The following is a 13,494-nucleotide window of genomic DNA, read 5'->3' on the forward strand; positions in this document are numbered from 1 at the left end:
AAAGTATATTATTATATTGAACATTGTGTTTTTAATCCAGGAAACAAACAAAACACTAATCATGTTCTATTAGGTTAAGATGTATCCATAGTAAGTTTTGGTTATAAAGTAATTTTTAAAATTTTAATTAAAGAGGTATCAAAAGATACTTTAACATGTTGACTGTGACATACGCCGTAGTGTGCTTGCTTTCTTATTGCAATACTAATCATCACTCAAGATAGAGCTGCAGTGAAGGTGTTAAAGTGTTTGTATTAATGTATTTTTTCAAATTTGTTTTTTTTTTTAGAACCAATTATTCCTTTTTAATACTTACTATACATATGTCAATGATTTTTATGAATACATATCATAATTCAAGAACACTTTTATTCTTGTTAAGTTAGAGAAAAACATATGAATATAACAATATAAAATTCTGTGATTATATTTTGAGAAGTTTTAATACTTCATACAACACATGAAACATTGAATTTAAAAACAAATATTCCTGATGGCACAGTGGATAGAAAGGTAAATTTTAAATATGGATCATGTTGAAGTATCATATTCTGTATTATTAATATAGCATGTTGATTTATACAGTGATGACTTTATTAGTTGACATATTAATATAATACTTTCAAGAACTTAATTACTTCATAATCTTGAAACCTTATTGATACTGTATAATAGTTACTGTATAAGCATATCAGTGGTTAAAAAAATGTGGACTTTGTTTGGTTACAATAATTATGTACAACAAATTTTTGGCCTTTTAAGAGCATTCTTCTAGCATGGTGGCAATGCTGATTGCACAACTATATTCGCTTTACCATTGTCAGATGACGAAATTTATTAAAAATTTCAGTACCTAAATTTGGTTATTTAGTTGATTGGATTCTTCATACACTGGTACATACTTCAACTAAACTGATGTATCAAACAGTGTGGTGTAATTGTTCCAGAAATAAGGACAATACATTGAGTGAACATCAGTTTACATACTAACAACAAGGACTCAAAGTGAGTCGTGGTAACCATTAAGAACATATAGCAATCAACTCGTAATGAGTTAATAACCAGTTGAATAGCCAAACAAATACTATTTTCTAGTGTATTTAGGGTGTAAGCATTCTTTTTAAAAACAAACATGAACATTTTCTTACAATTAATTATAAAATATTAACACACTAAATTACAAATATAGATTCTCTTTTTTATCAGACGAGAGAACATTACAATGTATTCACAGTAAAGCCTTATTTAGAACTTACCCACAACTAACTACACAAGTCTTGTTACTGCTGCTTCTATAGTTACTGAGGCTTTAGATTTAATTGTCCGACCACTCTGAAATTTTTGTCTTACACTAAAAACTAGCTGTGCAAACATTGTGGTTTTCTTCTACCAATTTTTGAGTTCAAACGGGCGGTTCACTAACCTAAGGTAGCTAATGATTGCTAAATAATATGAATTTTTGAGAACAGTTCTGTATGAATATGTGAAGAGAAACTGGAGTTATTATGAAATTTTAAAAAACAAGTAAATCTAAAAACCAGCATTTGGACCAAAACAGCTGTTACTACACAATTTAGTAGCTTAATCTATTAATTATTTGTACAGCCTAGTTCTATTTGTTTTACACACTCAACACAAAATAATAATTAAAAACATACAAGCATAAAATACAGTAACGAAAACTTTTAACAGCTGGGGACTGCAATAGCTGAATTGAAAATAAATGCAAATATCCATAATAGCCAATGTTAAGTTGTGTCTTGGTTCTTTTTTAGTAAAAGTCTTTCAAATACGTTAATTTCCCGCCTTAATTATTTTCAGGAAATGCCATGTTATGAATTTATGTAGTAGAAAAGCCATTATGAATAGACGGTTGAGTCATTGGCTCTTTTCACATATTGTAAAAGTAATGTCTCTGATAAGGGAAGAAACCGAAGTTTAAAGTAAAATCTGAATCATGCCGATATGATTATTTTTCATACTAAAAAATAAAATACAAAATACTATTGTACGAAACACATCATTGCAAGCCTGGCCAATTACTGCACCCCACTCGCCCCTTCACCTTGCGGTGTTTCCAATATTATCAGCTGATTCTCAGCATAAGCGGACGTGATGACGGCTCTCCTTATTTCAGTTGTTTACATCTGATTTGTTTTTTGGCATTCGATTATTCTGGATGTTTTTATTTGATTACTATTTTTTGTTCACGTTCTGCGTCGTAGTGTAAACACTTGTTCATTTAAATTGTGTTGGTAAAGGATTTAGAAAGAAGTAAAGATGAGCAGTGATATTTTGAAAATAACTGAATAATCAATCGATTGTTAATTTCATTTGATTATCCTATCAGTAGTTCCACGCCACAACCCAGACTTGCATTGATATGTCTCTTACTTTAACAGCATGATAAACAAATGATGATTCTCTTTCTGCCAACCATATTAGTCTGTGATAATCAGATAATTGTTGATTGCCGAATAGAACAAGTTAGTCAAGTGTTATCTCAGAAAATCTTATGGAGTAAAAGTTAGTTTATTTGTAAAGTGGATCATGTTTCTCAAGCATCCTTTTTTTCTTTAAGCTCTCCTGTGCAGTATTTTAGGTTTACATCGTGCTCAATAATGTTGGACTCGCACAATAATATTTTTTATATGATGTGCATAATTTTGCTCTTTTACCCTGATTTAAAATTGTGAGTGATTGGTTTAAAATGCTGAGCTTAAAATTTAAGTAATTTTTACTACCGTACTCAAGCTTTTAGTACTGCTACTATTTTTCAAGTACTCAGACACTTCTCATTTTGTCAAAAACATGTACTTGTTCACAGGGACTGTCCAATAACTATTGTAAATACTTTATTTTGTTTAGTTTTTCCAAAATACTCTAGATTTATTCTCTTCCTATCATAAAACTTCTTTTTGTCATGTTGTTGCATCAGCCTTTCTACAGTCAATTAGTAGAGTAGCCAAGGTCTATAGTAGCTAGTCAGTGACTATACAGTGTAGTAGTCCTGCCCTATCCTACCCTATCTCATTGTGGGCAATGTAAATAATGTAAGTTGTTTATTGTACATCTATTTATCTGGTGTTTGGTATTTTTTGTGTCTTGCTCCTTTCATGCTTAAATTATTGACCTCATATTGTAAGATAAGCTGAAAGATTAAAAAAATGTTTTAGGATTAATTTTTACTAGTGAATGTTAACTTTTATTAGATATAATGTGATATCCCGTTTGATTTTAGGGTTTCAAGTAGGCATAGTATTTATTTGAGTAATTACTCTTTTGAAGACTGATTTAAACACGGACATGTTATAAACATATGCAGATAATTAAGTAGTTAAACAATTTTCACATTTGGTAATTTTTATTTGCATTTTTTTTAGCTGGTACATTCTGATTTTTCTTTTAAGTCATTTTTATTTCAAGAATATGAGTTCCTAATTGATGTGTCAAATTTTTCTGTAGTAACTAGGTTTTCTACGAACTCTCTATGGAAAGTTCCCTGAGTTAATATAAACAAGACAATTCCAGCTATGAATTATTCTGCTTTGTTGAACATCTGTAGTTTTTGATTGTATATGCATAATTCATCAATATTTTTAGTTACAATATTGTCATTTTCCATTACTTTAATTTCTAAGGATCAAACTTAGTGCAACAAAGTTAAAAATATTTTTACTCCTTATAAAAAGGTGGTCATTTGGAAATTTGGAGTCCACATCCTAAAAACTTAAGTAGAGCACAAAGGTTTTAAGACTTATACAAAATGTACATGTTGTAATAGCTTTCATAGCTGTCATGACTTTGGGAAAAAAAAGTTCCAGCAAACTAAATCAGATGAGCAGAATGGGGGAGGCAATCAGAGGTGTGTTCTTTGTAATAAATGTATTTGACAAGATGGATGTAAGATGGGACATTGTCATGGTGGAGGATACTTTTACAATTGGGCCTTTTTCTCTATATGCAGTGGACTCATTAAAAGTTGCTATGCATTATAGACATGTTGGTTTTGTTGCTTATACAAATAAACACTATTCTGAAGCTAGAACTCCAGTTTACCAGAATAATCGTATCGTACAATATCTCCAATGTTAGTCTCTGTTTCTCCTAAATCGTCAATAAATGTCAGAGCTAGATTGTTATCGTGTTCCTACAGTCACTTTTAGTAATCTAAACCACTCAAAAACTTGTGTACAATATATATATATATATATACTAGCTGTTTCCCGCGGCTTCGCACGCTTTTCGTAAGTTTTGCCCGCGTATGAGCATTTCTGGTTGAAGTAAATTATATTTCCAACCCCGATGTAGATTTTACCTTGATGTCACGATCAAGAAAATATGTCAAAAATGTATTGTACATGCATAATGTATTTTATTACAAAGTGGTCTACCACTCAACCTTTAAGTTCAACCAAAAAATTTAGTTTAGACAATTATACATCATAACTTAGCGCCTTCAAATAGTGTTTCACTGTTTAATATACGTATCTATCTCGTAATTGCAGGTTATAATGTGCAGGCGCTTTGAAAAATTTTCTTCATTTTATTCGTTTATATTCACGACATAAGCGAATAATTCAGATAATAACTATCCTATCTTCTAAGTTAGACTAAATTACGGATACATGTGAAATTTGATTGAAATTGGTTTCAGTCGTTTTGGAGTTTATTGGCAACATACATCGTGACTCAAGATTTTTATATATATAAGATATATATATATATATATATATATACATTATATTGTATAAATGCCAATTGCCTTATTTAATTTCAATAAACATTGAATCGCAAAAAGTACTTGCTATGTTTTATATATATATATAAACATAGCAAGTAAACATATAAAAACACAAACCTAGTGTGTGTATATTGAAGACCAGTAAATAAATAATGTCTCAATTTGTCATTTTTCATCCAATACCAGCATGTAAGATATAAAACTGTTTGTATTTTCTGGTATTAACTTTTGTGTGTTTCTTGACATTATTTTCTGTTATGTTGGTTTTTGTAAAATTTCATATTCAAGTTTAAAAAATACTGCCATTAACATAGGCAGACTTTCTGGAATCTAAGTGGGGTCACCTTTAGGAACTTAAACCACTCAAAATATTGTGTAGTATATATATAAAATTTTGGGTGTGTTGCAAAATGAAAAGGGGTTTCATGCTGATTTTTAATCATAAACTTCTCAGGCTCAGTACTGAAGAATTTCAATTTTTAAACATGAATTAATTTAAACAAGCATTAATAGTGGGCAACTGGGAATACGACAATATAAATAGTGGAATGGGGGGGGGGATGGTCAAAACATTCCACTTTCACTCCTGTTTTTGTTTTGTCTGTTACAGTATTAACAGTTCATTTAATTTACCCTTATCATGTCCATTACATCCTTTTTTTACTCTTATATGATCCCATTGACTTCACAAAGTTTCTGTGGAGAGTTCGTGGTAGTACATTTTTATATGTTAACATATTACATCCATACAAATTTGATTGTTTCCACTAATTATTCTCAACCAAAGTTTTGTTAACCTCGAGCAAAGTTTGACAATATTAATTACATATTGTTACACCAACGTCAAGCAATATCTTACAGATTTTACTTTAGAGTATCTGCAATTGTTTAGAATTTGTTCTCTATAATATTGTTCTAATTTTAATTATATATTTTACAGCTTGGCTACATAATGATAGTAAAGAATACTAATAATAAAATTATGTTGATAGTAAAGAATATAGTGCAATAATGTTAATCTTTAACTTTACACATTACTTGTTTTTTATTCCAGAATTTTCTCAATTTGGTGTATTGATGTTTGTTATGTTAATTTCATATAGCCTGTAATTTTGATCAGTTCTAATTCATAGTTAATTACAATGTTTAAAAAAAATATTTTAGAGTGTGAACATAATAGCTACATTATATGTGTTTGATATTTTAGGTATTTTTCTATAATTTTAATCAGTTTCAAGTGACAAAAATATTTAAATAGCTATTAAAAATCAATTTTAATTTCAGCTAAATGTGTATTTTCATCTTTGAAGCCTTCATAATCTTACTTTAATTTATAAATAAAACTACTGAAAATGAGAGAAATTAATAATTTTATTACTAATTAAATTTTGTGTTTATTACCATTCCACAGATAATTTTAAGTTTATATTAACAGTAAAATAAGTACTGTCATAGTGTCTAAGTAGTAATGATGTTTTATGCTTAAAAATACCTAAGAACAAGATCTCTCACGCGTCTGATCTTATTTCCTAATGTATTGTGTTAGATAAGATTTTGTGTGTTTTTAGAAACTATATTTTGTTTTGTATACTGTGTAATTTTATATTTGAAGTTTTTTTGTAAATAAAAGTAGTTTATTGATTAAACAATTTCTTCACCCTTAACCCAGCCTTCACAAAACTTGGGTCATTTAAACATTGATAGTAGTAAATCTGTTCATTTGGAAAAACACGTGGGCTTAAAGTTTTGGTTTGTAAAAAATGTAGTAAAATGGAGATAAAAGTAAAATTTTGAGTAGTAACCTCTTTGCATGCCACCAACTTTATAACATCTTGTTAGAGGTAGAAAAATAGTAAAAGTTTTAAGTAGAGAGACTTTAGAGAAGTTTAATCCATCTAATTAAACATGCATTTGAATTTTACCTTTGTTCAAATGGAACCCATTTTAGATACGATGGTCAGAAATTAGCTTTCTTCTGTATAGAATTGTTGTATAGCAAAATACATTGTATTTAAATTCTTTATTAAATAAGATTATTTAAAGTTCATTTATTTACAAACTAAAAATTAATTTAATTTTAATGTTTCAAAAATTAGTTAGAGTTAGAGATTTGGTATAAAATATAACACTTTTTCTTGTTAATGTAAAATCTTTCTAAGTATTGAGGATAACAATCTAATGCTTAAGACCACCATAGTTTATATTTTGAAAATAAGTTTTAATCTGTTTTATGCAATTAAGAAGAACAAAATATTTGGGCACTTCAAAATCTATTGTAACACAGTTTTTTTAAATGGTAAAAAAGCTGGTTGAAATAACGGTTTTTGTGTTGAAATTTCTGAAAGAAAAGTTTGCATCCTAGGTGAACATTTATTGGACAGGAAAACGTTCACATTTCATCAATGATAGCATATAAATTGGTGAATTATGGAAAATGTGCAATATTAATGTCGCAACTTGCATGTTCTCTATCTTTTTAGAAATATCTAATGAGTAGAGGGCAACTGGGGAAACTACAGAAATGTAGGACAAGTTGAAAGGTTTTTTTTTTTAAATAACACCAGTATTTAAGGTTTTAGTTCAAATACAAAAATAGTAAAGCTATTTTAACAGAGCCTCTTTTGGTATACTATTAGCTCTTTAGGCATTTTTAAATAAGTCCATATTTATCATGGAATTATTTTATAATCATGCAGATTATTTAAAAAAAAATCAATCAACTGTGGATTATTATTAGTATATTATCCATCAACTGAAATCAAATAACTGATATCACATTCAAGTGTACATTCTTTTCTGGTTTATACTCTTCACTAACGAATTAATAAGATTATTAATAAGACAATTTTATTAAATCTTACTATGCTGAACAGAACCATTCTTCTGTGCAACATTTTGTTGTATAACGGTGTTACAACCAGTACTTGAATATGTAACAAAATTACTATTGCAATAATCAGTATACAGGGTGTCCAGCACCATTCGAACAAACTTTGCCACATTGTTCAGCAGGCCAAAACTAACAAATAATGCAATATAACAGGTGCCCTATTTCGCTTCGTTTAGCATCTGTCTGTCTGTATGTGTTTTTTGGGAAAAAAAATTACTACTCAAAAAACCACTTAAGATACAGAATTCAAACTTAACAGTTATGTTAACCTAGTGTTGGTCCTTTTCAGTGAAAAAAATAAAACAAATATCTCATTGCATTTCAAAATGGCGACCGTTCAAAATTTTCAAATTGTATTAGCTTTGAAACAGCTACTTTGACAACAAATTCACCAGGATAACTTTTTTTAGCGTATTTTATTGCCAATTCAACAATTTTTGTTTCAAAAAGATTGAATAACAAATAACTGAGTTACAGCACCAAACATAAAAACAGGTTAAATCCATGCATTGCAAGTACATACAACAATGTAGTGGATTTTTACGAATAAACTTTTTAAGGTTCTTAATTAAAATAGTAAACAATATTATAACCTGAAATTTAATATTTATTTTTTAAATTTGTTTTAAGGTAAATTTAAAAAAAGTTCTTAACCAATTGTGAATCCTGGTTTTTAAATCTTAAAAAAAATGTTAATAGGGCTACGTTATGGTTGGGTATAGGGTTTTCTTACATGGCAATTGTGTGAAACAGCGTAATTAATTCAATGTGTTTGAAAAATTTTATTGAACATGATATTTTTTATTAAGAAATCAATGATTACATTACTGTAGAACTTTCATAATCGTTGCTCAAAGTGGCGTCCTTGTAACTCGTTGCAGATTCTGAAGCCTCGTAAGCACGATTCTCTCACCCCTTCAAAAGGATTACTGTCTTGAATAACTGCAGCAGCCTCAACAACTCTATCTACTAGATCCATTTCATTCTGTATGGGAGTGGTATACACTAATTGCTTCATGTGTCCCCACAAGTAAAAATCAATGGGTGTGAGGTCAGGTGACTGTGGAGGCCAAGGGACGGGACCTCCACGTCCAATCCAACGATCTCCATACACTTCATTCAAATGTTGTCTAGCAATCAGGGAAAAGTGGGCCGGTGCTCCATCGTGTTGGAACCACATTCTTTGTCTAGTTTCAATAGGAACATGTTCCAACAGCTCAGGTAAGATTTCCCTCAAAAAAACTTCACAAGTAAGGTCCGTTCAGTCTGTTTGGTATAATGTGTGGCCCAATCAAATATCCGTCTACTATTCCAGCCCAGATATTGACAGAAAATTTGTGCTGAAACTTACGTTGCACAATTTCATGAGGGTTCTCTTCAGCCCATAAATGGCTGTTTCGGCTATTAAATATGCCATCTCGAGTAAATGACGCTTCGTCAGTAAAGAGAACATACCTTAAAAAATCGGGTTCGTCAACTAATTTGTGAAGGAACCAACGAGAGCAGTCTACCCTGAGAGGAAAATCTGCAGGTTCTAAGGCTTGTACTTTCTGATGTCTGTAAGGGCACAAACGTTCTTCATTTAACACTTTCCACACAGAACTTTTGCATACATCCAAATTATGAGCAATAGCGCGAACGCTGGTGGAGGGGTTTTCTTCTACGAATAATTAAACCTCTTCTTCAAAATCAACAGTCCGTACGGATTTTACCCGTTCTACAACATTATTTTTCAAATGTCCAGTTTCCCTAAGACGAATATGAACGGCACTGAAGACGCTATGAACTGGGTGCAGCCTATCTGGAAAGCGCTCTCTGTATACAATCTGCTAGCTAATCTGGCATTGCCTCCAGCAAGTCCGTACATAAAGTGAATATCAGCATACTCTTCAAAAGTAAAACGGTTCATATCGTACAAGAAACAAAGTAATAAAAGAAATTTAAATTAACAGGAAAACTAACAGGAATTACAAAGAAGAACAGAACATTCAGACAGTGACAATCATGTTCAAAACATAGACTTGCCCAACAATGTCTTGATAGTTTGTTTATTAGTTTTTCTTCATTTAAAACACCTGATTTGGTTGCTGATTGTTGGTCAGCTGTTTTCATGTAATAATTATGCTATTGTTTTTTTAAGAGCATTGTGAATAGTTTGTTTCTTTTTTATTTGTGTGTGTGTAACACATTGATTACTGTAAATGGAACAAAAATGATAGTAATATTTTTTTAGGTTATAATAATTGTTCAGTATTTTAATAAAGAACCTTAAAAAGTTTATTCGTAAAAACCCACTAAATTGTTGTATGTACTTGCAATGCATGGATTTAACCTGTTTTTAAGTTTGGTGCTGTAACTCAGTTATTTGTTATTCAATCTTTTTGAAACAAAAATTGTTGAATTGGTAATAAAATATGCTAAAAAAAGTTATCCTGGTGAATTTGTTGTCAAAGTAGCCGTTTCAAAACTAATACAATTTGAAAATTTTGAACGGCCGCCATTTTGAAATGCAATGAGATATTTGTTTTATTTTTTTCACTGAAAAGGACCAACACTAGGTTAACATAACTGTTAAGTTTGAATTCTGTATCTTAAGTGGTTTTTGAGTAGTAATTTTTTTCCCAAAAAACACATACAGACAGACAGACGCTAAACGAAGTGAAATAGGGCACCTGTTATATTGCATTATTTGTTAGTTTTGGCCTGCTGAACAATGTGGCAAAGTTTGTTCGAATGGTTGCTGGACACCCTGTAGAATAATTTATTCCAAATAAGTGTTTTGAGTATTAAATTTAATATCATAGATTATTTCAAGGGGAGTGGCCTTCTCCAAAGTAGAACATGTATTATTTTGTTTGATCACAGTCTGTATTAAAATCAATCTTTCTTAAAGCCAACAAAACACAAATGCTGCATCTTATCTGTCGTAACTTTGGTTGTACAGGTAATATCGCATTGTATAAACTTTGAAAGGACAAACTTTTTTGTTCGTTGAAATTCTTCTCTTTCAGAAAAATCAGCTGTACAGTAATCAATAGCAAATACTCTGGGATTAAAGAAATTAAGAGCGTCCTTCAACAGGATGGGATGGGCGTTCTTGCCCCAAATGGCATGTATATCTAATCTATAAGTTAGATAATTTTATAAACTTTATTCTTTAGACCATTATTTAAATTTATGGGTTTATATTTATATTTCACTTTACATTCTAATATATGTTTTTTAGGCATATTTGATCAAACTATGACTTTTTCAATACATTTTTTATGTGGGATGACAATAAAAGATTCTTGATTCTTGATTATGCGTGGGGTGTCCATCCAGTCTTTCAGGGGTATCTTTATTGATGTGATTATTGGGCAACCAATAGTTAAGGGTTTTACCAAAAATTGATGGCTGTGATCATTCAAGTAAAATTTGGCCAGTTACCATGATCCATAGTAATATTTTACTTTCTATAATTTTAAACAATTCAGTAGCCATTTGAGTATGAATAGTTTTCTATTCTTACAAGTACAGAAATGATCTTCCCCAGATGTCTTGGGTTGCTTGGAATATATAGTTACTGTATCAACAACTATAATTTTAGGACAAGTGTTTACTAAAATAACTATTAACACAATACTCACTTTTGTAAAGACAGTTTGTACTAAAATTCCCATAGCATAAGTACTGTAGAGTCCCGCTAATCGGAACTAATTGGGACCGTACATCGTTCGGATTCACTGGAATTCAGAATAAATGGATTTGAATAGTATCGACATATCAACGTTGATCAGCTCTTGAACAAGTGAAAGTCGGAAGTAAAGGGAAGTTTAATAACACTCAGACGGGCAAAATGCTCAATATTTTTGCAGCAATGTTTTTTTTATTTATCTATAGTACTTTTTCCGAACTCTGTTCAGAATAGGCGGATCTTCGGTATAGCAGGGTTCGGTATAGCAGGACTCTACTGTAATTTATAAATATTAAAAACAAAACTAGACCAATGACCTTGAGGTACTCTGTACTAAAATGAACTAAGTTCACTAAAGGAATTATTTATTTACTTTGACATATTACTACACTCTATTATAAAGGCAATCTTAAAACCAATTATAAATATTTCCTCAAAACTCCCCAAGTTGTATATTATTTTGTTAATCAAATATGATATCCTGTGTTGAAAGCTTTTCATATATCTTAAATCAGCCCACTTACAGTTTTCCGTAAGTTAATGTTACCAGAAATATTTTTTGTAATAAATTAAATCATTTCAGTCCCTGTTCTCATATTAGATCTAAAATCAAACTAATTTGGATTAAAAATGTATTATAAATATTCTAATAGCCTTTTTAGCACATTTTCTCATTATATTAGAGAAAGTAGAATGGGCAAAAATTACTACAATCATTTGATTAGTCCTTTTTAAAAACTGGGATAACCACAGCCTGGTCCGTACTTAGATCGGTTTTTTCGTACAATTTTGCCGGGGCCTGGCTTTCAGGGGGTACGCCACACGTCTATTTGAAGGGACTATGTCGAATAACAGTGCAGTGGTGAGGCATGACAGGGATCGACCAAATATCTTTTCCGGGGGCCGGCGAAGCTAAGTACAGCCCTGAGCTGTATTTAATTTATATGAAAATTTTTATCTTTTTCCTGAAAGTGCCCAGATGTAATCTATATGCCTGTGTTATTATTGGTATTAATGTGTGCTAAATTAAGAACACAACATTTTCAAAAAGTTTAATCTATTACCATTACAATCAGCCTGGTGGGCGAGTCTCTCCAGCATATCTGGGTCCCTGACGCCAACAGTTTGGCTGAGTTGAAGCGAAGTCATACATGTGGCTGCACTGGTAATGTTCCTCACACCAGGATTCCATCCCACAGTAGAGAGTGTTCAGTTTGCCGATGTCGAAATCCGAGAGTTTGCCATCACTGCGACCCAATGTTAGATTTTTCTTTAACATCAATCATATACATAAAAAACATCGCTGAGCATCAACCAGTCACATTACATTAGAAAATTTGAAATATAGATATTCCAACAACAGAATTATTGCATATCATATTAAGAGAAGAATTTCAATCACAGATGCTATACAGGAAAATGGAACATACGAAAGTATACATGAAAGGCGAAATGAAAAAACTAGGTGGTATACATAAAGTGTTATTTCTACGGAATTGTGCTCACCTATGCACACACTCCTATTAAATGTAACACAATCCATGACAGCTATTAATTTATTGTATAGGATCTGAGATCTAAGTTATATTGTACACAACTTGGGTTTTCTTGAAATCAATAAATGAATATTTCTTAAGAAAGAAATCGGTCATCAGCCACGTTAGTTATGGTGAAAGTCGAAATGGGAAGATATCAAGAGTTAAAAACATAAAATGATAACTCTATTCTCAGTTTTTATTTTTCCTAGCTGGACATATACAAAGTAGAGTTTAACACAAATACTTATATTAGTGTCAAGAGAACTAAATAAAGGAACTGGAAGTCGTTTAAGTGTAAATAGGAGAGTTCATTCAAATATTATTTCCATCTACAGAACTACATCTGCATTATTTAACCTTAAAGTCAGAGAGCAGATCAGTGTCTAATGATAGCATGAGACAGAGTACTTATATAAAACAAAACGATTTACGGAATTTGTTAACAAGTCAGGAGCCAAAAGCTAATTTGTTTGATATAATCACACAACCTGGTTTCTCTGAAATTGGAAGAGAAATCTCACCTAATAAGAAAGGAATTGATTGTCAGCCACGCTAGTTTTGGTAGAAAATATCAAAATGGTTAAAAATGTGAAATATATTTCTTAAAATAATATTTTACTGTGATGAGTCAGAGTTCAAACGGAGC

The 13,494-nt window shown here is 30.9% G+C and overlaps 1 protein-coding gene across 1 annotated transcript in view; it reads right to left on the minus strand.

Moving 5' to 3' along the window:
• LOC124354237 (zinc metalloproteinase nas-1-like) overlaps nt 1–13,494 on the minus strand; it is a 32,584-nt gene that overhangs the window by 2,533 nt on the left and 16,557 nt on the right. The window contains exon 6 of the mRNA XM_046804545.1: nt 12,375–12,580. Coding sequence (XP_046660501.1) covers nt 12,383–12,580 — 198 coding nt within the window. The 3' untranslated portion in view covers nt 12,375–12,382. The remainder of the gene's footprint in view (nt 1–12,374; nt 12,581–13,494) is intronic.

This window comes from Homalodisca vitripennis, chromosome 2 (genome assembly GCF_021130785.1).
Source record: "Homalodisca vitripennis isolate AUS2020 chromosome 2, UT_GWSS_2.1, whole genome shotgun sequence".
Classification (NCBI taxonomy): Eukaryota; Metazoa; Arthropoda; class Insecta; order Hemiptera; family Cicadellidae; genus Homalodisca; species Homalodisca vitripennis.